General features: G+C 45.3%; 1 protein-coding gene across 2 annotated transcripts in view; it reads right to left on the bottom strand.

Moving 5' to 3' along the window:
* CHN1 (chimerin 1) overlaps window positions 1-27,122 on the bottom strand; it is a 130,328-nt gene extending 103,206 nt beyond the window's left edge. For both annotated transcript variants that reach the window (XM_075609021.1, XM_075609022.1), the window contains exons 1-4: window positions 26,985-27,122; window positions 26,616-26,711; window positions 7,034-7,072; window positions 6,451-6,506 (exon numbers count right to left, since the gene is read on the bottom strand). In XM_075609021.1, the coding sequence (XP_075465136.1) occupies window positions 6,451-6,506; window positions 7,034-7,072; window positions 26,616-26,634 (114 nt within the window). In that variant the 5' untranslated portion in view covers window positions 26,635-26,711; window positions 26,985-27,122. The remainder of the gene's footprint in view (window positions 1-6,450; window positions 6,507-7,033; window positions 7,073-26,615; window positions 26,712-26,984) is intronic.
* Window positions 27,123-27,756: the final 634 nt, after the last annotated feature.

The raw sequence follows: 27,756 nt of genomic DNA, 5'->3' as shown, positions 1-27,756 counted from the left end.
TTTATATATAAATCACCTAAAGATTTTTGGAATATGTTTTCCTATATGTATATCATGTATATAGTATATGATAATCCACCTGCTGTGATATCTGCATCCCACAAGCTTTATTACATTCCGGATAGTTGATGTTTCCCCATTTGAATATCTTATCATAAACCCTAATACCGATATATGCACTGATCGGAATATTTTATTCTGGATTTGAAATGAATATTAAAATTCATCTTGTTTTCATCCATGTACATTATCCTATGATTGCAGGAAGTACAAACCAATCTGGATAATTCAATTCCTCTATGGAATCAAATAGCAGGAGTGTCATATACACTTACTAGCAAAACTAACCATTCATAGTATAAAATGAACAATAGGTTCCATTCAAAACGGTATATTTAATAATGCCAGTCACCATAGAGATGACTTGGAACACCTGAGACACTGCCTCACACCCCCTTCTCAGGGTATAAAAAGCTACAGGGAGTTAACCATCATCACGCCTGCCACCCTGAAGAAGCGCAGCAGCTACGCGAAACGCTCGATTGCCGTCAGTTTTAGATGACGTCCTGTTGGTGACGTCGGTGGTGGGGAAGGCTGCACACGTGTACTAGCACAGCGGAAGGAACGGGTTGAAAACCGGCGGGACTTTTTATATGTATCATTCTTGAGCAGTGTGTGCTGCAAAAATACTTAAGAGCAGCTTCTGACCACACTACACCTATTTTTCTGTGTGACACTGATCACCCATTCACGCACCATATTGCAATGTATTACACTGCCGTGACATACCATTTTCACTGCAGTCGATTTTCAGACTGCACACTGAGGTTAAGGCCTCGGGCATGGTGCCTCGGGCCGCGCTGATCCGCGCTCCTGCTCTGCCTCGCCTGCTCAAACTGGAGCTTTTTTGTGTCCTGGCAGGCGAGGCAGTGAGCATGCTTTGGGGGCGGGGTGAAGGCGTCGCGGTAGGCGGGGCTAGTCCCTCGCTCCCATTGGATGTGAGCGGTCACGTGACCGCTCCTCCGCTCCCCTGAGCGGCAAATTTTAAACTTGCCTGTCTCCTCAGAATTTCTCAGCCTCCGCACGCATGCGGAAGCAGCTGCTAAAGCCGCGCTGATCACAGATGAAGGGGGTAAGTTCACCTGCTCAGCGCGGCTCAGCACAGCTCAGCGGGGTCTGTGGGACTATGTCCCAGGCCTTATACTGCTACACTTACAGTAGATCTGTGTGATGGTTATGTAATTAGATACTTTTCTCTAACTCAGCAGTTGGTTACCTTGTGAAGGGGTTGAATTGGGATACACTGTTGCTATATTTGTTGCATACTGCATTTTGTATCTGTGGTTACTTATTGAGTCCTTGCAATAGCTTTTGATTTGACTCTTTAAAGGCTAATTTACTACAGTGAATACTATGCTACAATTAGCATGTGATACATATCCTATTTTATAACCATGTTGATTGGGGGAATATATTTGCATTACGAATAGGTATATCCTATGTCCTTTAGGACTATCCTTAAGGACATTAACCCTTTCGGTGTATAATATTTGGTTGTTTGGCTTAGGAGGAGCCAGACAATGTTTGTATAGCCATACCCACCACCAGTGTTTTAATTGTATATATTTTATGCCCTGAATTTATAATTATTTGATTAAAATGTTATTTTTCATTTTTTGCATATGAATGGATATTTGTTTGGATTATACATTGTCCCACCCATCTGTGCCCCCCAAGAGTGCTCTACCAGGGACTCTTTCCCGGGTGTTACTCAAGTAATAATCCCCTAAGAACAGGGCATTACTGGCCAATAATGCCCTGTTCTTAGGTGATTATTACTATTATAGGCTAAATGTAGGCTTTTCTTTTTTTTTACATTTTTCATAAAAAAAGATCAATTTTTGTAGTCATATTGATTTTTATCAGCATTGTCTACATTCTTATGCTTTTACTGCAAGTTTATTAAAGGGAAATTGTACATACACTGCCCCCCTACGCACACACAGCAGCCCCCCTCTACACCCACAAAACACACTGCAGAGGCACACACAAACCAACAAAACAGACTGCTGCCCCCTCTACATCCACAAAAACACACCAGCAGCAGCCTCCCTACACCCACTGCAGCCCCCTGTAAACCCACACACTGCAGACACACACACACACACACCAACAAAACACTCTGCACCCCTCCTCCACCCACAAAAACACACTGAAGACACACACACTCTGCAGCCTCCCCCCCCCCCCCCTCCTCTACACCCACACAGCAGACACCAATAAAACACTCTGCTGGCCCCCTTTACACCCACAAAACACACAAACTTTTCCCCCCACTCTCCTGTGTGGAGCTCTCTGTAGGAAGGGTGGGGGAGGAGTCAGTGCCTTCCTGCTGCCTCCTATCCAATCACACCCCCTGTCTAAGAGCTGATCTCACTCTTTTGTGAATGAGAACTGAAAGCCGATTGGCTGAAAAACTTGGATGGGTACCAAAAATTCCGGGCCATTACTGATTGGATAATGCCCGGAATTGTAACCAATCAGATTTCAATAATGCCCAGAATTTACCAGCTTTAGCCTATAATTTGTAATATCCGTACAAATATCTTGTACAAAGGCAATAAAATCCACGAAGAATGGGCAGGCTCCCAAGGAGACAAACAAGTCGTCAAGAACTACAGACCAATCAGTCCAATCACTTATTGGCTGCAACAGATCCTGGACTTTACCCAGTCTAGAGAACAAGTAGCATTTCCCAGTGAATATAAAACAATGGATCACATCCAAGTCGTGCAAGAACGGATTTGCCGAACTAAAACAAGTCACACATTTTAGGATTTGTAGATTACGAAAAAGCATTTGATTCGGTCTATACCTCAGTCGTTTTAATTTATTAAGAATACAGTGTTGAAGAAGTGTACATTGATATTTTACAGAACATTTACAAGAATGCCACACCATTACATTGCATGAAAATACAAGCAAGATAAGGATCAGCAAAGCAGTGCAACAGACAGACACCATGGACTCTATTGGTCAAAGGGCTAATTCTGGCGCACAACATCGCTGTTTTGTTGTAACTGGCGCCAAATATACCTGCGCCAGGCAGTGTCTATGTATTAATGTCAGATGAACCTTTTTGAGGGATATTTGCGTCTGCCTGCGATAAGCGATTTATGGAGCAAGTGGGAAGAGTTACGGCAGGGTTACATCTGTATATTGGTGCAGGTCTACGTATTGAAAAGACAAAAAATCTGTGTTACATTACTTTTCTGTATGTTTTTTTCCTTTCACCTTAAAAAAAATAAAAAATACTTGTACCACCTTTTTTAACTCCGATTATATTGAAACGTTATAAAGGGATGGGGAACAGAAAATAAAGAGGGGTGAGGGACAAGGGGAAAGTAAATATTCCATCAACAATGTGAATCACAGCAGGTAACAGTGTCGGGATTATATCTTAAATTTGTTTTAATCCACAAATATATACTGTACAGCCAATTCAAAACAAAGAAAGCAGAGAAACAAACGATTATACCTTGGAGCAAAATGAGGGGGGAAAGGTTCCAGAGCCTCGTACCCAAAAAGTGGAGGGCCCCTGCGGTAAAAGATCACATGAAAACCCAAAAAGTATTCTAGTTGATCCAGGGGCCCCACATTTTATTAAAGGATTTTGTGTTATGTTTTAGGAACACTCACAGTTTCTCCTCCAACATTATTTCGTGAATCTTTTGGGTGATCAGACTAAAAAATGGGGTCGTCTCTTTTTTTTCCAGCCGGCAGCAATAGAGCATCGCGCTGCAGTTATGATGTGTTCACTACGTTTAATTAAGTGTGGGGTCTGGTTTTCAAAAGGTTTGCAAGACCACCAGATATGGATCATGTCACCAACATTTATCGGAGACTCCCAGGTATATGAGACTTAATCTCTTAGGGGTCACATACCACCTAAACAGGAGTTTGTGGGCATTCTCCTTAATAGTGGTACAGATCGATGGCTTGGCTGTCAATTTCACAAATACCTTCCCAGTCCTCGCACGTAATCTCTACCTGGAGATCCTCGTCCCATCTAGTCATATAGCCATGAGCCGGGGATCCTCCATATAAATCTAGCTCATGATATAAAAGAGGATATCAGACTTATGGTACAGCTTCCTTTTACATAAAACTTTCTACGGCTAAGTCCCCATTGGCCATGGCTGCACGCGCGTCAGAGTGCCTGACAGCGCATGCACAGGTAAAATCCGCAATCTGCGGTCTAGAGGTAGCGATGGGATGCGCGGGGCGCAGCCATGACAGATGGACGGAGGCACGACGTGGCCATGACGGTCTACACTATCAGCACAACCATAGGTTGCTAGTCAACCATGTGACTGCGTCGCTGCAGGGAAAGACAAATTCCTTGTTTTCCCTTTCAGCGGTCGCGTCTTCGCGCTTTGCAAGCCCATGCACACACGGCAACTGGGGCCTGCCCCATATAGAGGGCTGTGCTCTGGTGTGTGTGGCGTGCACGCCGTAAGGCTCGTTCAGCTGCGGCCACAGCCTAAGTTCATATTATCCGTGTAAGCAAGGACCCTGAATCACAAAATTCCCGATTTGCAGAAAATGTAATACTTCAGAAGAATCTAATTTTAATTTGTCCATGAACCCTTTGAAAATCAAGCAATTTCCCTTTTTACTATTAGATCCCCCGACTCTTCCAATGTTCGAAACCTCTGGGTGACTTACCTGGTTTGAAGTTAGGATTACCAAATAGGGGGATCAATTTCAAGAGGGACAAGGAGTTTAAACTTTTTCCTTGCCAGATTAGTTATATGGAGGGTGAATTTTATAGTTGAGGAAGGAGAATAGTATTCTGGAAGTTGCAGCTCAGATATACAGATCCAAGAGGGCAAAGAAATCGGTTTAGATGAGGCTTCCTCAATATCAACCCATGTGTAACATTTAGGGTTAGAGTGCCAATAAATGAATGACTTGTCTTGCATGGGTTGCCAATAAGTATTTTCTTAAAATCAGGGACCACTGCCTGATGTAGGCGCTAATAAGACTGCTTGGGCTATTCTGGGCCTCTTACCTTGCCAAATAAATGTAAAGAACCTGTTTTGGAGGAATAGAAATCGGAAGGGTCTGACAAAATAAATACAAGTCTCGGGAGAAAATGTATTTTTATGGAGCAGATTCTGCCAAACCAGGAGATCTAATATTTCTCCCAATCCAGGAGATTTATTTTTTTTTTTTTTTAAATAAACTAGGGTAGTTATATTCATATAAGGTTTGATACGATTTAGTCAAATAAATTCCTACGTCTGTTAGTCCCTCCACTTGTAATTGAAATTCAACTGGAGGAGCTCAACGTTTCCACACCAAAGTCAGATTGAGCACTTCAGATTTATCACAGAATACTACGCAGCATCTGTCAAACTAGTAGAAATACACTTCATAAATATATGTGGCGTTTCAGACGGGATAAAAAAAATGCTGTTTATGTCACTGCGTCAGTGCACACGTGCCTCTTGATAGAGCTCCATTATACCAAATCTTTTCCCAGCAACACTTGAAACATTGTTCAAGACATGGAATTGGGAAGAAATAGGCAACAAAATAAACAGAGAATAGTTCTGTCACCTACTATTTGCAGACAAGATTATGTTTGCCACAAGTCCTTCAGAAACAAAATTAGAGAACTCGCCTAAGTTAAAAAGTGGCCTTCATATGAAATCTCATAAAGACCAATGTGATGTTCAATACATCAGCTCTACAAAGATCCAAATCAATGGAATAGAACTAGATGAAGTCAAAAACTGTGTCTAAGTCAGCAAGTATCAAAGGATGGGAACCTTCCTAATGAAATCAATAGGAGAATTAATATGGGATGGCGCACATTTGGAAGAAACAGGACAATCTTTCAAGGGAACCTTATACTGTCCCTCAAGTGCAAAGGGTTTGATCAGTGTATTTCGCCTGTGCTCACACAAGGATACAAAACCTGGACCTCCACATATTAAAATAAATTTTGAAGTTTTAGACAACTAAAAGTAGGATGGAGAGATGGGTATTCCCAGAAGAGACAGGAATAAGAAAGAATGGGTTTGAAAGCAAACAAGTCAAAGAGATCATTACAAGGGTGGAAAAAAAAATTCAATGGCAGTGGGCCAAACATAAAGAAAAAAAAGAAATGACCATCGTTGGACAAAGATGGTACTCAACTGGATTCCAAGGGATATCAAAAGACCAAGTCCAAAAGTAAGATGGGAATTTGAAATCACAAATTATTGAAGCAATATGGAGGAGAGAGACTTACAACTGCAGTGCCTGGAAGATCGTTGGGAAGACCTTCATTCAGCAGTGACTTTACAAGGCCGAATGATGAGGATGACATTTATACCCACACACTAACACTGCAATTTAGTGGAAAACCAGCAGAAGGATTGGAGGAGAGAAAATACCCACCTCACGTGTACAGGTGATTCTTCTGGGGTGAGGAGCTTCCTGTTGCAACTGATATACTGTGAACAAAAATAGAGACTTGTATTATTAACTGTAGCAGTATAGAAGTTAGTGAACATACAAGTAATTACAGTCTCTATTACACTGCTACAATTGCAAGTGATGCATTGCGTTCCTATAGGTTTAGTCCAATTGTATTGAATAGTAGTTAGTTGGCCATAAGCACTACACTTAATTTGTAACTCCAACTTTCTTTGTTAACGGACAAAACTAGCACAGCACTAACATTAATTAGGCTAGCAGGAGAGTATGTGGGGCTAATGAGTAGGGGAAAGCTATAAAACTGTGTGTGTGAATCACAGGGTCTCAACAGGTTATGTTCTCATTTTCCCATGTCCTCGAGTAAATGCTATTAGAACATCCGATTTTGAACACTAGCATTTGCTTATGACAATTTGCATAACATGCTTAAGCTAAAAACCGCCACTTTGCTGTCAGAAAGTTAATTGATTAGATTGATCTTTTGGGATATCAGTTCGAGATAAAAAAAAATGAAACATGATTTGTAATACTGATGGATACTTACAATAGGATTTCCATACAGGAGGTCTGTATTCATCATTATCTGAAGCAACAAAAATAAAGCATTAATAAGAGACTTGAGAAAAAAAAATAATATAAAGAAAAGTGTAAGACAAATTATTTAATGGAAACAAATACACTACAGTAATGGCAGAACCAGCACTTTCAAGCTTAACGTCATTTTCAAACAAAGGGATTCAACCATGTTCAAAATACAAGTCTGGATGTATTCATTGGAGGGCAAAACAAATAAGTATCATTGTCTATGCAACTATTAATAACTTGTGTTTACAGTGTATTCCACAGATTCACTAGGTTTTTATTCACCCGCTGTGAGGTTCAGATAGAAACTGATAACTTTTTTCTTCTATCTGAAGCTTCATTTCAGACATGGCAAATGTTTTGAAATGTAGAAATACGTGAATCTGAACCAAAATCTATGTTTATCATGATTAAACACATCACTATCCTGTTCTGGAATCATCAATTGGATATCAATGTCTAAAAACAATTGAAGCCTATGAATTTCATACCCTGTATTTGGAAGTTGTCAAATATAACCATTTGCAATGTAATGTGAATGGCTGGAACCCTTGAGATGATCATATTGGTGTCAATTATTCATCTCAATATTCCATAAGAACAAGAAGCTTAACCGTTTTACATCAATGACTATGTGGAGGAGATTCCCACTGTTACCGGAGGAACACCAGACTAATATTCTGTGCTTTGAATAGATGTGTCATGTTTGTTGTTTTCTATTCCAGGAAACCGGTGTCGAGAATTAAACGACATGGGGAAACCTGGAACTTTACAAATGACTCATTTGCAGTTTAAGTTAAATTATACCCCTGGAAGTCAAGCCGTGGGACAAAATCACCAGCAACAATAATATCAAAGGGAACAGTGCATTGTTTTGTGGTTATGTCATCACTATAGTGTCTATTCCTGTATGATATGGCATATATATAAAAAATATTATTATTTTATTATATAATTTATAAATTGTTATTTTACTTATATTTTATAATTTAGAAATGATAAATGATACCATATCATACAGGAACCCAGGACCTTTCATATACAGGTACCATTGCTCTACCTCTACACCACAGGCTTGGTGTGCCAAAACACACTCTATAAATAAACTTAACCTAAACAGCACATTGCAATGGACTGCACTATGTATATGTTAAGTTCGTTTTTAGAATCTATGCCACATGGATTGTGTGATGTCACATATTTGCACGTACATGAGAAAATACAACCCAAAACAATCAGTGTAATAGTGAGCCATTCATCTCGAGTATTGTCGCCTACTCAAAAATTCATCCAAAACTTATGGCATAAATGGAAAGTCACCTGTAAATTCCTAGAACTTGTTCGAGATGGTTTCGGTGGAAAAACTTCAGTAGCAATAGTGCAGGAAAGTAACAAAAAGTATGAAGAGGAGGAACATATACTTGCAGAAACTCAGGGTTGATTTATTTATAACTTTCTCATGGCCGCTGACTGGCTGCTGCCTCATTGGAGAGTATAGATTGCACGTTTCCTGTTTTCCACACTTTTCATAATGCTACTGATGTCATTTGCCAAAACAGACAAGCATAGGAGGCAAACAGCTTGAAATGCTTCTGCCATTACAATGAGAGCTTCTACATCAACTTTAACTGCACCGACACCGACTTCAACACCACTGTGAAAGGCAGATTCACATATAAAATCATCTCAAACATCAAAATAAAAGCCGACAAAAATAAGCAGTCAATAGACTATATACTGTAAATACCCTGTTAATCTGTTGGTTCCGGACAAATGTGAACTTTAATTGCAGGTTGTTATACATTTTTAATATAAAAATGAGCGTTATGATGCAGAAGCAGAAGACATACTTGAAGAAAATATTTGTAAGGTCTTGAAAGCTTAAGTGCAACTACTCTGGTTAAGAACTTCTCTTGATTAAAAATAATTAACAACGCAACAATCCTCCCCAGAAGCCTAGGAGTTTAACTTGTATAATCTTAGTAGCTTGACTAGTCTGTATTTTTTGTATCTCCACCAACGCGACTCTCCGTATGTACGTTTGGTTTGTGATCGTCTGCTTCCTTTTATGATGTCAAGACTTCATTTTTTGATCTGTATAGTGAGAGTGGATCTATACCAAGATAATATAATAAGATAACGGTCTACCCACAATAGAATCTGTGTAAATACGGAGGAAAACAGCTAGGCAGACTTGCATTATATTTGACCAGTAATTCTGTTACTAATTTTTGCACATGTAAAACAAACAACCCCAAATTATTTATTATATATGTTCAATATCAATAAATCAGCTCATCCAAACACCACTAGATGGTGCTATTTATTCCAGTTGGCTTGTTTGTGTCTCTACAGTATTTCCCAAGTTGTGGTTGGTATACATAGGTCCCTAAAAATGATGTGATATTCAATTGGCCCAAGTCATATTCATATATATTCATATATATTTTTTTTTTTTGTGGTACTATGGCTGTGCTCTGTGTTGTACCCTGATGCTGCTGGATTTTTGTAGATAAAGAACTTTGAAGAGTTTTTAAGTGTTAGAAATGGTACAAATGCCCCATGGTTTTCACTTTATTGGAAATCCAATATGTGTTCTTCTGAGGTGGAACTGGAGCTTTCACAGGATTGCTCAGATATACAGAGGCAATTTAACATGTGTAATTGTACATAGCCAGGAGAGGACACTGAAAACAAGAATTTCATCTTGATACAAGATAAAATATACACACACACAAAAAAAGTTATCTGTATTATTTCAGGCAGTGTATCAATAATTTTTGTTCTTGAAACTTAGGCCAATTGAATATCACATCATTTTTAGGGACCTATGTACTGTAGATCAACCACAACTTGGGAAATACTGTAGAAACACAAACAAGCCAACTGGAATAAATAGCACCATCTAGTGGTGTTTGGATGAGCTGATTTATTGATATTGAACATAAGGCCTCGTCCAAGGTGGCGCTGAGCGGGCGGGCGCACTGCCGCTCGCCACGATGAGACATTGCGACAATGTGTGTGGTCAGCATGGGCGAGCGCGCCTGCTCGGCGCTTAGCTGCTTGCCGAGCAAGCAAATTTGAATTTTCTGCTCGCAAGCGCATCACGTGAGCGGTTCGACCAATGAGGGCGAACCAGCTCCGTGACGTTGTGGCCGCGCCCCCCCAGACGCACGCACCTAGCCGGCCACAAATCGCCTGGCCGAGCAGGGCGCAGCACACGAGCGCCAGCGCGCCCGTTACCTACCTGGTCGAGGGCTCAGGCCACGCTGCCTCTGAGCGCACCCATGCTTGAGAGCAGTGACGTCACCAACTCTCCAAACAGGAGCGCTCGGCTGTCCTGCATATTTTTTTTCAAGCGCGAGCGGGGGGCGTGGCCGAGCAATGACTGGCGCTGATTGGTTGCTGAAGGTCATGTAACCCTTCAGTACGCCTGGAAATCAATTTCATCTGTCTCGCTAAGCACCTAGCGCCCGCAAGCATACAGGCACGAGCGCGCCCCAGAGCACATTGACATTCATTGAACTCAATTGAAGCACGCTCAGCAGCAGCGTGGACGCAGCCTAAATAAAAAAATCATTTGGGGTTGTTTTACATGTGCAAAAATTAGTATCAAAATTAGTCAAATATAATGCAAGTCTGCCTGGCTGTTTTCCTCAGTATTTACACAGATTCTTTTGTGGGTAGACGGTTATATTATTATATTATCTTGGTATAGACCCACTCTCACTATACAGATCAAAAAAAAATGAAGTCTTGACATCATAAAAGGAAGCAGACGGTCACAAACCAGTACATACGGACGGTCGTGTTGGAGGAAAGCACGGGCTAGAGAAAGCGGTCTCCAGGACTCCGAATCTTCCTGGGACGTGCGCTTCCATTTGTGAGGTCTAATTATCGAGACTGCTTTTTATGATCTTTCAAGTGAGGGCAGATCTATACTAAGATAATACAATATATCTGTATTGCATCTATATATTTATATAGCACCATTAAATGTACATTGCACTTCACAGCCGTAATACGTGACATAATATAACACATACTGGAAATAAGCGCATCAGACATACTGTACAAGTAACATTGTTCTCTCCAACTTCCCCACTCCCCTCCTATCCACATTTCTTCATCTCTCCTCCCCTCCCCTATGTCTGGGCCCATACACTGCACCATTATTTATACACCTCTTTCACAACAACTTCCTTCCCTTCAATAAAAAGCACCCTCACAAATCCTCTAGTCACACCCTCTTTCTACTCCTTCCTGTAGCTGAGGATATCTCTCCTAAACCTGAACCCAGAGATAAACACACCTGTTCTCACCCACGCCTCCCTGCCATCTCCTCCCATGCAAATGGTGTTAACCTGATTTAATCCTGATCAACCTTAAAACTGGTCCCACAAATCAAGCATTCCAATAGCCTGCACTCATGGCTATTGTCCCTCACCCACAGTCACTCCTACCACCCATTGTGACCAAGCACTGCCATCTACAGCACTTTGTCCCTCACCTGCTGTCTGTAAATTTCCCATTATACCTCTTAGATTGTAAGCTCTTCGGGGCAGGGATTTCCTTTCCTAGTGTATGATTTTGCTGCGCTTATTGTATTAGTATAAATTCCCTGTAATGTATTCTTTGTAAAGGGCTGAGTACACTTTTGGCGCTTTATAAATAAAGACATACAATACAATTAGGAAAAGGAGTCCCTGCCCCGAAGAGCTTACAATTGAAGTGTTAAGTCGCTCAGAACGTACAGAAACAGTAGGAAGGTGTTCTGATAAGTGCATCTGCAAGGGGCCACGGTCGATGTATGAAGTGTATAGTATCAGCCATGGAGCTACCCATATGCTTCGTTAAGGTGATGTGTTTTAGGATGGGTCTTAAAAAAGGTGGCTAGAGAGGGTGCTAGTCAGATATTGAGGGGAAGGGCATTACAGAGGTGAGGAGCAATGAGTGAGAAAGGTTTAAGGCAGGAGAGGGCTTTCGATATAAAAAAAAAAAAGGGGGGGGGGTAGACAGAAGACATCCTTGAGCAGAACGCAAGAGTCAGGATAGTGTATAGCAAGAAATTAGGGCTGAGATGTAAGGAGGGGCAGAAGAGTGTATAGCCTTAAACGTGAGGAGGAGAATTGAGTGTGTGACGCGGGATTTGATAGGAAGCCAGGAGAGGGATTTCAGCAGGAAAGACGCAGAGACAGATTTAGGAGTAAAGTGATTCTGGCAGCAGCGTTTAGGATAGATCAGTGATTCCCAACCGGGGCTCCGTGGAGCAGTACCAGGGGCTCCGCCTGGCCGCCCCAGCGGTTTCCTGGCTCTCCCCGGCTTTTCCACTCCCTCCCCCCCCGGGCCCGCACACAGCCGCGCTCTAGGGCGCGCACGTGTGTACGCATGCGCGTGCCGCCCGGCTCTTCCGCTCCCCCAAGCCCGCACACAGCCGCGCTCTAGGGCGCGCGCGTGTGTACGCATGCGCGTGCCGCCCGGCTCTTCCGCTCCCCCAAGCCCACACACAGCCGCGCTCTTGCGCGCGCGTGCCGCTGCCTACTGCCCGCCCGCAATCTGCACTCTGCCGCCGCCGCTTGAGGTGGGGAAGAGAGGGAGATGGGACATGCAAGGGGGGGGGGGGTGATGTGAGTGAGATGGGACATGCAAGGGGGGGGGTGATGTGAGTGAGATGGGACATGCAAGGGGGGGGGGGTGATGTGAGTGAGATGGGACATGCAAGGGGGGGTGGTGTGATGTGAGTGAGATGGGACATGCAAGGGGGGGGTGTGATGTGAGGGAGATGGGACATGCAAGGGGGGGGGTGTGATGTGAGGGAGATGGGACATGCAAGGGGGGGGGGTGTGATGTGAGTGAGATGGGACATGCAAGGGGGGGGTGTGATGTGAGTGAGATGGGACATGCAAGGGGGTGTGTGATGTGAGGGAGATGGGACATGCAAGGGGGGGGGTGATGTGAGGGAGATGGGACATGCAAGGGGGGGTGATGTGAGGGAGTTATTATGTTAGCAGCTGTACTGCTACCTCCTTGCGCCCCCGGTGCTCCCGGCTCGGCCGCGGGGGGGGGGGGGGGGTTAACTGCTTGCTGGCGCTCCTGGCGGTAAGCGATGAGAAGAGCTGAGTGGGCAAGCGGCGGCGTGTGAGAGGCGGCGGGAGTTTTGCTGGCGGCGGGAGTTTTGCTGGCGGCGTGTGAGAGGTGAGGTGGAGGAGGCTTGGCGCCGGGGAGGCTGAGGTTTGCGGTAAGGGTGGGCGGGGGGTTTGCGGTGAGGGGGGGTTTGCGGTGAGGGGGGGCGGGGAGTTTGCAGTGAGGGGGGTGCGGGGGGTGCGGGGGGTTTGCGGTGAGGGGGGCACACACACACACACACACACACACACGACGGGAGTGAGAGGTGGTGGAGAGTGGGACTGGCGCAGATCCGAGGAGAGTGAGTGAGTGACTGTGACTGTGTGTGTGTGTGTGTGTGTCTCTCCTTTGGTCCGTCACTCTGCCTCAGGCCAATGAGAGGTGTGCATGGGCGGGCGGGCGGGCCAAGGGAGCAATCTCATTGGCCTGGCCCAAGGTCCAATGGGATTGCCGCTAGGGACACAGGGAGGGACACAGGGAGACACATACAGACATAGAAACATATGACTGTTTGAGAAATATATAGTAGATTGATGGTAGAATAATAAAACTCCAATTTATTGATAATAAATACAAAATAGAAGGTACTCCATAGAATTACATAACAGAAGTAATGCGCTAACACAGCACCAAAAATCGTTGCAGAGACGAGAAAGCGATCATGCGCACGCACTAGCCCTTTACCTGGCGCCGGCCACTCATGCGCAGAAGCGGCCAGTGCCGACTGCTCCTGCGCATGCGGCGCCAGGTAAGAGGCTAGCGCGCTCGTGAACGCGCGTGATCGCTTTCTCATCTCCAGCAATGATTTTTAGTGCTTTCAGATTAGCTAGTGGGAGTGCGCCTTACTTACGTTATGCATTTTTGTCTCCATTAAGGAGTTTTGTCCTATATGAATTTAGTAGGTGCCAGTAAAGAAGACTTCAAAAAGGTATTTTTCAATCATTTTTTTCTTTAGGATATTAAATGGCAAAGAATTTTTACAAATGTTTATCTAATGTCGTTTGGTGATATGACTGTCAAGTACTGAAAGCCCCATGTAAATTGTTAGCCAAGTAATTGTGCCCCACTTAGTCAAAAACACCAACATTTAAAGAGAGGCAGTCCCAGCCACTCTTTTCTTCTAATATATATCACTTTTAAAGCTTTATACTCTTCTGCTCCTCCTTACATCTCAGCCCTAATTTCTCGCTATGTACCATCCTGACTCTTGCGTTCCTCTCAAGGATGTCTTCTTTCTACCCCTTTGTAGCTAAAGCCCTCTCCCGCCTTAAACCTTTCTCACTTACTGCCCCGCACCTCTAGAATGCCCTTACCCCCTCAATACCCGACTAGCACCCTCTCTATCCACCTTTAAGACCCACTTGCTTAAAGAAGCATATGAATAGCACTGTGGATATTCTGAACACATGATACATAAGCTTGGCCCCCTGCAGACGCACTTACCAGAACTCCCTCCTACTGTCTCTGTAAGTTCTCCCTATCTAACAATTAGACTGTAAGCTCCTCGGAGCAGGAACTCCTTTTCCTTAATGTTACTTTTATGTCTGATGCACTTATTCCCATGACCTGTTTATATTATCTGTTATTTTTTTGATTACCACGTGTATTACTACTGTGAAGCGCTATGTACATTAATTGCGCTATATAAATAAAGACGCACAATACATATATAATTTTTTTTTTTTTTTAAATACAAAATTGAAGCAGGGGGTCTCCGGAGCTGAACCCCATTCATTTCAGCTCTAGTGACCCCCTGCTTCCATAGATACCGGCACCCCCTTCAGAGGGCTGTATCTCTAAGGTCTCGTCCAGGGTGGCGCTGAGCGGGTGGGCACGCTCACGCTGGCCGAAACACATTGCGGCAATGTGTGTGGCCAGTGTGAGCAAGCGCCTGCTCGGCGCCCAGAGCAAGCAAATTTGAATTTGCCGCTCGCAAGCCCGTCACCTGAGAGGTTCGCTCAATGAGACGCCCCCAAGCGAACACACGCCTAGCCGGCCACGAAACGCCCGGCCGAGCAAGGCGCAGCGCACGAGCCCCAACGCGCCCGTTCCCTGCCTGGCCGAGGCCTTACAGCTCTGCAATTTTCAGCTTCCTCATCACATGGGCCAATAGAAAGCCACACCTGATGACATCCCAGCTTCCAATTGGCGCAGCAGCTTTGAAATGCAGACATATAGTGAACCCCGGAAGTGGCTACCAGCGCCTCCTACGGGAGGAAAGTATCTCCGCAAGCAGGGGCTAGGACTGCCTCTGTAAGCAGCTGAATCCGGTGTACCTGATGGAAAGCAATACATTTTTACAAGATACAGATAAGTGAAGAGAGTTTCTTGAAGAAAGCCATTTACATGGGTATATTGTTTAGAGAGAAAGATTAGTGCGGGAGAGGCTATATACACAATATACTGTGAATGCACCATCCTCTTCATTTGAATTGGGCTTAGAGAGGCAGATGGAGAGATGGAGAGATGGAGAGATGGAGAGATGGAGAGATGGAGAGATGGAGAGATGGAGAGATGGAGAGATGGAGAGATGGAGAGATGGAGAGATGGAGAGATGGAGAGATGGAGAGATGGAGAGATGGAGAGATGGAGAGATGGAGAGATGGAGAGATGGAGAGATGGAGAGATGGAGAGATGGAGAGATGGAGAGATGGAGAGATGGAGAGATGGAGAGATGGAGAGATGGAGAGATGGAGAGATGGAGAGATGGAGAGATGGAGAGATGGAGAGATGGAGAGATGGAGAGATGGAGAGATGGAGAGATTTTTTGTTTTTATAGAGGATTGAAGCAGGGGGTCTGCGGAGCTGAACCCCATTTCAGCTCCGGGGACCCCTTGCTTCCGGAGATACTTATGTCCATAGGGGGTGCCGGTAGCCGCTGCAGGTTCACTATATGGGAGACCCCCTGCTTCAAACCTGTATTCAAAAATGAAAGTGGGGAGGGGGGGGGGGGAGAATAAATAAACAGGCTGGATTGCTCTTTTAAAGCTTCCCTGATACAAAGATTGGTTTAGTGAGATTGTTTGGCAACAATAACCCTGACAGGCAACATCTATTTATGGAAGAATCGGAGACACATTTAAAAAAAATCTGATTTAACAATGAGATTACACTTAACCACCGCCCTCCCCCCCCCCCCTCTTCAGCTTTCAGTGTTGCATTGCTGCAGCCTCAGCATTTTCCTTCCTGTCCCTTTGAAATTTGCCTGAAACTTTCACTAACCGTTTCCTTGCTGTGTATCCACAGGGCACAAGAGGAAATATTAAGGATGCAGAAACAAAAACAAGAAAGGCTGCTGATGATTTAAAGAATAAATAATAATAATAATAATAATAGCATGTTCTTGTATAGCGCTGCTAGTTGTACGCAGCGCTTTACAGAGACATTTTTCAGGCACATGTCCCTGCCCCATGGAGCTTACAATCTATGTTTTTGGTGCCTGGGGCACAGGGAGATAAAGTGACTTGCCCAAGGTCACCAGGAGCCGACACCGGGAATTGAATATTCCAGGTTCCCCTGCTCCAAACTCAGTGCCAGTCAGTGTCTTTACTCACTGAGCCGCTCCTATATCCCAGTGCGTCTGCTGATCAAGGATGGTTTTCAAATAGATAATGTCACTTTAAAGAACTAGTTAGCTCAAGTGGTGGGAAACCTGCAGAAGTGAGAAGAGTTCTGGTGCGGTTCAAAAAGGAGAGAGCACATTGCAAACCATACAGAAACCACTTCATTGTTAAGCAGGTATCAAAAAAAAAAAGCAGGAAACAGCCACTGTAAATAAATCCGGGCTCCGAAAATAGAAACTATATTATAGCGTGCACACTTGGTGTACTAAGTACTATGCTGTGCATCGTTGTGTTGCATGAAAGGTTTGCTTACATGTAGGAACAGACTAAACCAAAGGCAGCGATATGGTATTTCTAAAAAAGGAGTTGAATATTGATGATTGATACACTTCAAAACCATTTATTTTATTATCTTGGAACATTTCGAAAATGTAGGAGTCGTTATAATTCCTGATCTTCAGCCTTATTGCACATTAAATGAAGTACATCTGACCCCTTGACAGGTAAGGGATGTGTATAAAGATAATGAAGCGGGTAGCCAAGGATCAAATACAGTCTGAGATGTAACAGCAGATAGGAAAATAGGCAGACAGGGTGGGCCAAATGGTTCTAATCTGACATCAAATTCTGTGTTATAGAAGACACATTAAACCCATCATTGCCTTAATGCCATTTGTTCACTTTGGTCCAAAGAGAAACTGCCCTTTTAAATACCCATCAACAAAAGAAAGGTCATACAGGTTAAGTGGCCATAAATCACACAATTAAACATACATAGTATAAAAACCTCAATTACAGAGGAAAGAACAGCTCAAAATGTTTCTAAGTGGTAATGCAGATGAAATTACTACTTTAACAGCCCCCCAGAGCCCCTTATAACCTATGTAGTATGTATACCAGTTATCTGCTCTGAGGACAAGGACTGCTTTAGTTTTGGCAGCGAGAGGAGAGCACTGAAGTCCTGTGACCCCAGCAAAAGCGATCACATGACCTGCAAGCAACTCAGCAGAGCTCGGCCTGAAAAGTTAATAAAACTTCCACGCAGCTGTAACGTACATCCCCTTTGCTGCACCTGTAACGTACCTGGTACTTCCTCAGAGTCGGCATGCCAAGGCCTTAATGACGTATTGGATACGCTATGCTACTAAACCTTATTTTCAAGAAGTAGATCACGTTCACTTCATCAGGAGATGTGAACGGAGTCGGGCGGAAGTGGCGCCCCCCCCACATCACTGGGGGAGCGTTTGCCCCATTGTGATAACATGGTAGAGATTCTGGAAGTACGGTGGCATATAGAGGGTGCCAGACTTCAGCCATTGTAAAGGGGGCTGTTTTTCCTAGAGCAAAGTGAACTAATTACAGTGGCATTTTAGGTAAATGGAGCTGGTGGACACCTTTAGGATTTTTTTTTTAAAAATTAAGTATTTTAAAATATTTTTTCTTAACTTTTCCACGGTAAACAAAAGCTTGGAAGGATTTTTCAATCTGTATCCAATTTATTTTGGTGATAAGACTGTCAGCCCTCAAAACTAGGAGGTGAATTATTCGCCGTGTTTTGTATATTAATTATGAAGCCATCATTAGTCAAACAAATAAACATAGGTAGATAATATGCTTGAATTCAGTGGACCAAAAAAAAAAAAAAAAAAAGGAAGCATATTCATTTAATAGCTAATTTAATGTTTTCAAGTCTTTTTACATGCGATAGATACACACACGGCTGGTCTCCCTTCCCCTATGCTCCACTCCGATTCATCATACTGTATTGAACGCTTTTTTTGCACAACAATTATTTTGTTGAATAGGGATAGCAGCAACGCTAGTTAAACTGCTACTTTAAGATAAATGACTAAAGTATAACTGGTTTTACTGATCGGAAATGCACCATCCTTGATCTATGCACTTATTGAGATTTAAAAAAAAAAATTATGGATCATCTAAGGATGCTGGCAGCATGATCCTGACTATCAGCACTGAGGAAGCCTTTCACTGGTCCTAGAATATACCAAGATGATCCAAAATTAGCTACTCTTATGGCCTGCAGGGCTCAGCAATAGCATTGCTTTGGTACATCAAATTATTTTTAAAATATCAGAGGTCGACCTCCAGGGACCCAAATCAGTGAGATTTGGGGCTCCTTGGCAAAAAAAATAAAAAAAATAATAATATGCATTTAAAGCATCAATCCCCGACCCCGCCAAATCTTAAGGGTGAATCTTATAACCGCAAAGGGCTAAATCTCAATATCAAATAAAATCAACCCCCTCGAGACTTGTTCCCATCTCCAATAATCCTGATGTTGGTCCGGGATTGCATACCAATGGTTTTGACTCATGGAAGGTTAAGAATATCAAAAGATATTGGGTGATTTGTTACTCAAAAAGGTAAATTAACAAAAACGTCGGGGAATTTTGTGAGAAATATTCTCTCACGGGATCGGAGGCGTTTAGATTTTTATAAATTTGTCATTATGTAAGGTAGTTGTTCCCGGGTGGGATTTTCTTAGAAAGCACTGTACAGTGGGTCTTCCCTATCCAACGTCCCGCTTTCTGAAGGATTCCTTATCCGACGCCGCATAATGCAGACCGCCGGACACGTTATCTGATGTCGGACCCGCTAATCCGACACCGATTAACATGGGACCCGCAATCCGACGGCGGTTTGCAGGGCGCATTCCGTCGGATAAGCGAGGACCCACTGTCTTTGAAGAGTTATGTAGAAACGGTTACTATCAAAAGGGGGCTTATTTCGACTATATCAAGATTTTACCCCTTTAGATATAGATGCCTCCTACACCCATCGTTATATGGAACAATGGGCTCACGATCTTCAGATAGAGATTACATAGGAGGTATGCAACAAATATGTAAATTTGCACAATAACAAAAGAAAATATATATCAAATTATTTTTAGATGGTATCTTACTCCCCAAAAGGTTGAGGCAGATTTTCCCAGGGGCCACAAATCTCTGTTGGGGAGGATATGGCCCATATCTGCTGGTTCTTTCCGAAAATACTGAGATTTTGGGTTATGGTGCAGAACCTGATGGGAGAAATGATTGAGATAAGGATCCCTCTAGAACAGGCCTGCACAACTCGTAAAGTGCGGAGGGCCGAACTGCTCCAAGGAAAAAAAAATTGGGCCGCACGGGTAAAATCATCATCATCATCATCCTCTCCTCCAGCACCTCATCATCATCCTGCACCTCCCATCACTCTCCCCCCCCTGCATCTCCCATCACTCTCCCCCCTGCACCTCCCATCACTCTCCCCCCCTGCATCTCCCATCACTCTCCCCCCTGCACCTCACATCACTCTCCCCCCCTGCACCTCCCACCACTCCCCCCCCTGCACCTCCCATCACTCTCCCCCCCCTGCACCACCCATCACTCTCCCCCCTGCACATCTCATCACTCTCCCCCCCCTGCACCTCCCATCACTCTCCCCTCCTGCACGTCTCAACACTCTCCCCCCCCTGCACCTCACATCCCTCTCCCCCCTTGCACCTCACATCACTCTCCCCCCCCTGCACCTCACATTCCTCTCCCCCTTGCACCTCACATCACTCTCCCCCCCTGCACCTCACATCACTCTCCCCCCCTGCATCTCCCATCTCACTCCCCCCCCTGCATCTCCCATCTCTCCCCCCCCCTGCATCTCCCATCTCTCCCCCCCCCCTGCATCTCCCATCTCTCCCCCCCTGCATCTCCCATCTCTCCCCCCCTGCATCTCCCATCTCTCCCCCCCTGCATCTCCCATCTCACTCCCCCCCCCTGCATCTCCCATCTCCCCCCCCCCTCTTCATCTCCCATCTCTCCCCCCCTGCATCTCCCATCTCTCCCCCCCTGCATCTCCCATCTCTCCCCATCTCTCCCCCCCGGCATCTCCCATCTCACTCCCCCCCCCTGCATCTCCCATCTCTCCCCCCCTCTTCATCTCCCATCTCTCCCCCCCCTGCATCTCCCATCTCCCCCCCCCCCTGCATCTCCCATCTCCCCCCCCCTCTGAATCTCCCATCTCCCCCCCCTCTGCATCTCCCATCTCACTCCCCCCCCTGCATCTCCCATCCCTCCCCCCCTCTGCATCTCCCATCTCTCCCCCCCTCTGCATCTCCCATCTCTCCCCCCCTGCATCTCCCATCTCACTCCCCCCCCCTGCATCTCCCATCTCTCCCCCCCTCTTCATCTCCCATCTCTCCCCCCCCTGCATCTCCCATCTCTCCCCCCCCCCCCCCCTGCATCTCCCATTTCTCCCCCCCCCTGCATCTCCCATCTCTCCCCATCTCTCCCCCCCGGCATCTCCCATCTCACTCCCCCCCCCTGCATCTCCCATCTCTCCCCCCCCCTGCATCTCCCATCTCTCCCCCCCCCCTGCATCTCCCATCTCCCCCCCCCCTCTGAATCTCCCATCTCTCCCCCCCCTGCATCTCCCATCTCACTCCCCCCCCTGCATCTCCCATCTCATTCCCCCCCCCTGCATCTCCCATCTCTCCCCCCCCTCTGAATCTCCCATCTCTCCCCCCCCCTATGCATCTCCCATCTCTCCCCCCCCCCTGCATCTCCCATCTCTCCCCCCCCCCATGCATCTCCCATCTCTCCCCCCCCCGGCATCTCCCATCTCTCCCCCCCCTCTGCATCTCCCATCTCTCCCCCCCTGCATCTCCCATCTCTCCCCCCTCTGAATCTCCCATCTCTCCCCCCTCTGAGTCTCCCATCTCTCCCCCCTCTGAGTCTCCCATCTCTCCCCCCCACTGCATCTCCCATCTCTCCCCCCCTCTGCATCTCCCATCTCTCCCCCCCCCCCCCCCTGCATCTCCCATCTCTCAATCTCCCTCGCCCCCCCAAGCTTCTTTGCCCCCCCAATCTCCCTCTCTCCCCCGCATCTCCATCTCTCCCTGGTCCCACGGGTCCCACTCCCTGCCTATGTGACCACACTGCCGGGGTGCAGGAGGGAGGGCCAGAGGGAGAGTCTGGGTGCCGGATGGGGAGTTACAGCGGGAGGGCACGTGGCGGCCCCCACCCCCAATCTCCCTCGCCCCCCACCCCCAATCTCCCTCGCCCCCCACCCCCAATCTCCCTCGCCCCCCACCCCCAATCTCCCTCGCCCCCCACCCCCAATCTCCCTCGCCCCCCCCCCCCAAGCTTCTTTGCCCCCTCTCTCCCCCGCATCTCCCTGGTCCCACGGGTCCCTACCTTATGCGGCCACGGGTGAGGTAATGAAACAGACAGAAGCTCCAGGTGCTGCGCTGGCTGGTGTGCAAAAGCGCGGGAGAGCGTGGCGGCAACCACCCCTGCGTGACTGCTGCTAGCCCCGCCTCCCATCCAATCCTGGGCCGCGGCTCAGCTGCCTCTGCATATTTCCAACGTGGGGCCATGCTTCCGCCCCATGTTGGGAGCAGGGAAGGGGGGGTGGGCTGGAGCGGGCCGCGCCGGGACCGCAGGGAATCGGCGCCATTTTTTTTTTCAAAGTTTTTTTTTTTTTTCAAAATTTTTTTTTCAAAGTTTTTTTTTTTTTTTAAATTTCATTGAGGGCCACACAGAGAGGCCAGGCGGGCCGCATGCGGCCCGCGGGCCGCGTGTTGTGCAGCCCTGCTCTAGAACCACTTACGTTGGTTCTGGGGAAACCGCTGGAAAATGTAAACCGAAATACAAGTAAACTATTGTTACACATTCTGACCGCGGCAAGACGTTCAATCGCAGGGGCTTGGGAAAAAAACAAAAAAAACACCAATCCCCATCCAGAAGAGATTATCCAAAGAGTAAATTAGGTTCAAACAATTGAGATATTAAAGCTGCAGTTCAAACTGCCGTATAAATCGCTTATTTAATTCAGTTCTTGCACAGCATTCTGGGCAATGTAGTCCTGGAATATGATCGACTGGGCAGTTACTAGATACAATTTGGTTCACTGCTAGGGAGGACGGGTCTCAAGAGCCAGAGCCTATCAGAAGGGGAAGGGGGATGACACTTTGGAAATGCTTCCTACATTAGAAACATTAAAAATGTCTTAAAAAAAAACTTTTAATTTTTTTAAATGCTACAAGTATTTTCTCATAGTACAGACTTATATAAATAAAAATAAAAAAAACATGTAGGATATTGCTTGAACTGCTGCTTTAACAGCATATTTATGGCATAAATTTAGAAATGTGTACAAAGTTTGGGAACCTTGGTCCTCAGGGGGAAATTTATGATTAGGACCGGGTAGAGTCGAAATCACTATTAGAGATCCGATTGTTGTGGTTGCCTGACATTTTATTTAAAATGTGGTATATATTGTAGTACTCCCTTCCCCGATCCCCTCCCCCGCCCCCCCTCCTTTTTAATTTTCTGTATCCTTTCCAAGATTTTCAAAATATTTTTTATCTATAAATTACAACAACAACAAAAAAAACACAGAGAAGCCTATATAAAAGTTTAACTCGTCCCCAAAACATGCCCTGCTCTTTATGTTAATTTTAGTGTTAAAAGTTATGATTTCTTAACCTCTAGCTTCTGCTAACCTTTAGACTAGACAGCACTACGCTCTGGGAAGAACACCATTTTAACCTTCCGGGCAGTTAATATTTCAAATGCTTTCAGCATCTATAAAATGCCAAAAATCAGTGAGACACTTCACCAGCGAGAGCTCACGTCTGGTTAAAAAAATAATAATACCGCCGCCTGTCACAGGAGACCAGGAATAATCACACCAGGGATCAATTCGGCAGACAGAAACAAAGAGTTTATCAAAGTAATTTATTGGAAAAAGAAATATCCAAAACTATTTACAGTAAAGCAACACACACACACACACAAAACTGGGGTTACCCTATAAACCTAGGTGCAGGGACCTCCCCTATTCTTTCTTCCTGCAGTCTGAGCCCCACGGTTAGGCTAGGTCCCCGCTGGTGACTGAGGCACACGCCTCACACCAGCCCCTTACCTCCTCACTGGCAGGCCCCGGTGTCTCCTCGCTACCTGGCCCTCTTCGTGCTGTGACGCGTCAGCCAGCAGGGGATACAACTTGTTTGTGTTCCCGTGCGGCAACGCGGTCACATGGTGCGCCGGGAGCCAATCAGAGGCTAGATACCTTTGAATCCCACTGGTTTGTTTTCTTTGCATCCACCTATCTATGCATGTATTGTGTCAACATGCACATGTATGTTTTTCCTATCTTGATTTTGTTCTTTTCTTATGTTTCATGAAAATAAAAGCACACAAAGCCATAAGAGATTGATGGGGTGTTAGAGGCGAGGGAACATTATTTGCGGGTGATTTGCTGCTCTCTGACAGGTGAGGGATACATATCAGACATATGGCAATTCACAACCTTGCTTCTTCACACCTCCATGGGGAAACCATGCTGAGGCTTTAACTCTGTCAACACCAGAGCTCAGGAAAGGGATGACCCGGAGGGGCCTGTAACGCATTGCACCGCACCCATCGGGCAGAGGAAGGGTTAAATACAGACCAGCATTGGGTAGCAGCATATTTCTAACCAAGTCAGCAAGGAAGGAGTTAAACGATGAACATTTACATAAAGTCTAGAACTGCTTTTTAATCTCAACTTGCAAACAACAAACTGCAAATACAATGCTCTTCAGAAAGAATAATCCCGCCACCCGTCATGGCCGCGCCCCCCGTGCCTCCGAACGCTGCCTATAGACCGCGGCTTTGCGCAGTGCACGCGCCGCCAGGCGCGCATGCAGCAGCAGCCTCCAGCAGGGACTTAGCTCTTCCTCACAACAATGAAACTGATTGGCGGGAGAGAGGCAGGATCTTTGCATGTGTCTTACCTTCTGATTGCTGGAGGAGAGCGGCATATCATCCAGCAGCATCGCATTGTCATGGCACCATGTTGACATGACAACGTAACGTCACATAACATTGCATCGTAGGAGATGCCGCTCTGGAGAAGGTAACTGGACCCACCAAAACCCCACTACACCAAGCCCCACAAAACTCCTAGCCGTCACTCTACTGCTAAATTTCTAAGGCTGAGTTTATACTGTGCACGATGGCGTGTGCGCACATGCGCCAAGCACAAAGTGCAGGATCCCTGGAGACCGCTCCTAGCGCACACGCACGACAGAGCGACCGCATTTTGAAAAGACAAAAAAAAAGTGTATTTTCAAGCGGCAGCTGCATAACGTAAGCAGTTCAACCAATCACGGCAAACTAGCTCTGTGACGTCATAGACACGCCCCCCATCGCCTGAAACACTATGAGCACAGGTCGCTTGCGCTACAGCAGCATGGCACGGTAAGAGCTCGCACTCTCACATGCAAGCGGAGTGTATGAGCTCGGCCTAACAGACCCTTATTCTCTCCCGTCTTGAGCATTGAAATCTTCTTCTGTCCGGCATTTGGGCCTCTCACCTGTCTCCCCTACAATCTATTCTAAACACTGCTGCTAAAAATCACTTTATTCTCTCAAATCTGTCTCAGTGTCTCTCCTGTTGAAATCCCTCTCCTGATTTACAATTAAATCCTGTATTACTTTCAAAATGCACCTCCTCTCTCAAGGCTATACACTTCTGCCTCCCCTTACATCTCAGCCCTAATTTCTCGCTATACACCTGCCAGACTTGCGTTCAGTCCAAGAATGTCTTCGGTCAACCCTTTTGTATTTAAAGTACTCTCCCGCCTAAAACCTCTTACACCTCTGGAAAGCCCTTCCCTTCAATATCCAACTATCACCTTCTCTCCACCTTCAAGGCCCATCTTAAAAACACACCTCTTCCATGAAGCATTTGGATAGCTCCGACAGCTGATACTATACTGTACATCTCATATGCATTTACCATGACCCCTTGCAGACGCACTTACCAGAACACCCTCCTGTCTATGCAAGTTCTCCCTACTTAACATTTAGATTGTAAGCTCTTAAGAACAGGGACTCCCGTTATGTATGAAGCACTTTTCCTATTATGTCACGTGTGTTAAAGCATTGATGGCGCTATTTAAATAAAGATATACATACACTGTATTAATTCACCTGACCTGGTCAATATTGGATGGAACTGCAATTATGTGCTCAGAAATATATTAAGGGAAACCCAATTTCTGAATGGAATTGCAAATATTTACCACCTCATTATAAAAGGCTATAGTCATACTGGTCAGTCCTCCCTATTTATATTCAGAACTCCAGAAACATGGATCTCTCTATTTTAGCCATGACAGGTGTTCAATCAACCCAATGTGAGCCCAAGGAAGATTAAAATATTTCCTTAAATTGCCCTCACAAATGCAGAAGTTCTTTATTTTAAAGGGACTATACTTTATAGGCAAAGCACTGGGTACATCATTACAGGATAACTGCAATCACAGCATGTGGGAAGAATACATTAGCAGCTCAATTTTACGTCTTAAACCTGCCAATACAATGATCTTTAACCCACTAAATACAAGCTCATTCATCACTTCAAGAATCAAATGATCTGAGAGGGATTCAATTGGTACATTGCATTTGTATAAACGGAGCGCTCACCCATACATTGAATTAATTCTCTTGTCATAACGATGCATATAATAAATCACAGTGTGCCCTATGCCACTATAAACAGAGCATGCGTCTTACAACGCTTAATTGCAATCCGTGCAGGTTTTGGAATACAAACTTTTAGCACAGAAATAGGACACAAAAACTTGATGTAAATCCTAATGATACCAAGAGCTCTGGGCTCTGAATACAAATTAGACTGAGGAACACACGCCCATAGGCTGTATCTTGAGAAGCAACAATAGGGAAGGACCCAATGCATGAAGAACAAACACAGTTACCTGGCCAGAAAAAAAAAAACACGTCTCTCTCCTTAATATCATACAGATCATCGGCTAAGAAATGTGGATTGCAGAGAAATGGGTGTACTCACCAAATAATGTAAGAGCCATTGCGGTGCTGTGTTCTCAGCAGCACCTTCACACAAACCCCTGTGTATCCCAACCTCACTGCATGGGCTCAAAGCACACTGCAAAGATAAGTTATAGAGGGGGATCAGCAGCTAATCCATCATGCCCAGGTGACAGAGCCCCTCTGCACGTCCCTGCCAGGGAAACGGGATCTGGGTGGGGAGGGGTGAATCTCTTATTAAAAAGGTAAAAGGAGGAGAGGGGGGGGGGGGGGTTGTTACAGACAGCAATGGGGTTTGCAGAACAGGGAGGGGAAGGTTATCTGCATAAAGGAGAAGAAAGGAAGGAGACAGTGGGTGAGAATCGGTGTCTCGTCGGCTGGGAGGACTCACTCGCTAAGTGGCTTCAGTCCTGATCACAGTCACGCCGCATCCTCCAGGCTCGTGGCCGCCATCTTGCTCCCCCCACATGACCAGCTTCACCTCCCAGACACAGGCGGCGGTCAGGCTGCCGGCTGCCTGCGTTGTCCTGGCAACAGGAAATCCTTCTTACCTCTCCCCTTTTGGCCTGAGCAGTCATAGATGTCCCCTTTTCCGCTCCCCCCCAGCTAGCTTTATCCAGAGCTGCAACTACCTTATCTGCTTAGCTCTAAGGATAAAAGTAACCTGTTCTTTTGCATTACAGATTATATATTGATATTTTGTATAAGAAGGGCAATTCCTTAAAAATAACTAAATGAAACGCTATTAAAATATGCAATATTCTGTTTGTTTGCTCCCTCTGTTCTCATAGGGATAGTTCCACTCAGCACACATTTTATTTCAACAACTCGCCTATGTATCTTATGTCTTTATTTATATAGCGCTATTAATGTACATCGCGCTTCACAGCAAATTTATTTGATTACCACATGTATTACTACTGTGAAGCGCTATGTACACTAATGGCGCTATATAAATAAAGACATACAATACAATACAATACAGCAGTAATACAGGTGACACTCCTAAATAACAAATAATATAACTAACACATGAAGGGGAGAAGTGCTTCAGACATAAAAGTAACATTTAGGGAAAGGTGTCCCTGTTCCGAAGAGCTTACAATCTAATTCCTTTATTGGCTTCATTAAAAAAAAAAGATTGTCACCAGTAAAGTGAACAT

The sequence above is a fragment of the Ascaphus truei genome, chromosome 7 (assembly GCF_040206685.1).
Source record: "Ascaphus truei isolate aAscTru1 chromosome 7, aAscTru1.hap1, whole genome shotgun sequence".
In the NCBI taxonomy this organism is placed as follows: Eukaryota; Metazoa; Chordata; class Amphibia; order Anura; family Ascaphidae; genus Ascaphus; species Ascaphus truei.
The sequence above is the reverse complement of the archived record's forward strand: the minus strand, read 5'-3'. Positions and strand labels throughout refer to the sequence as shown.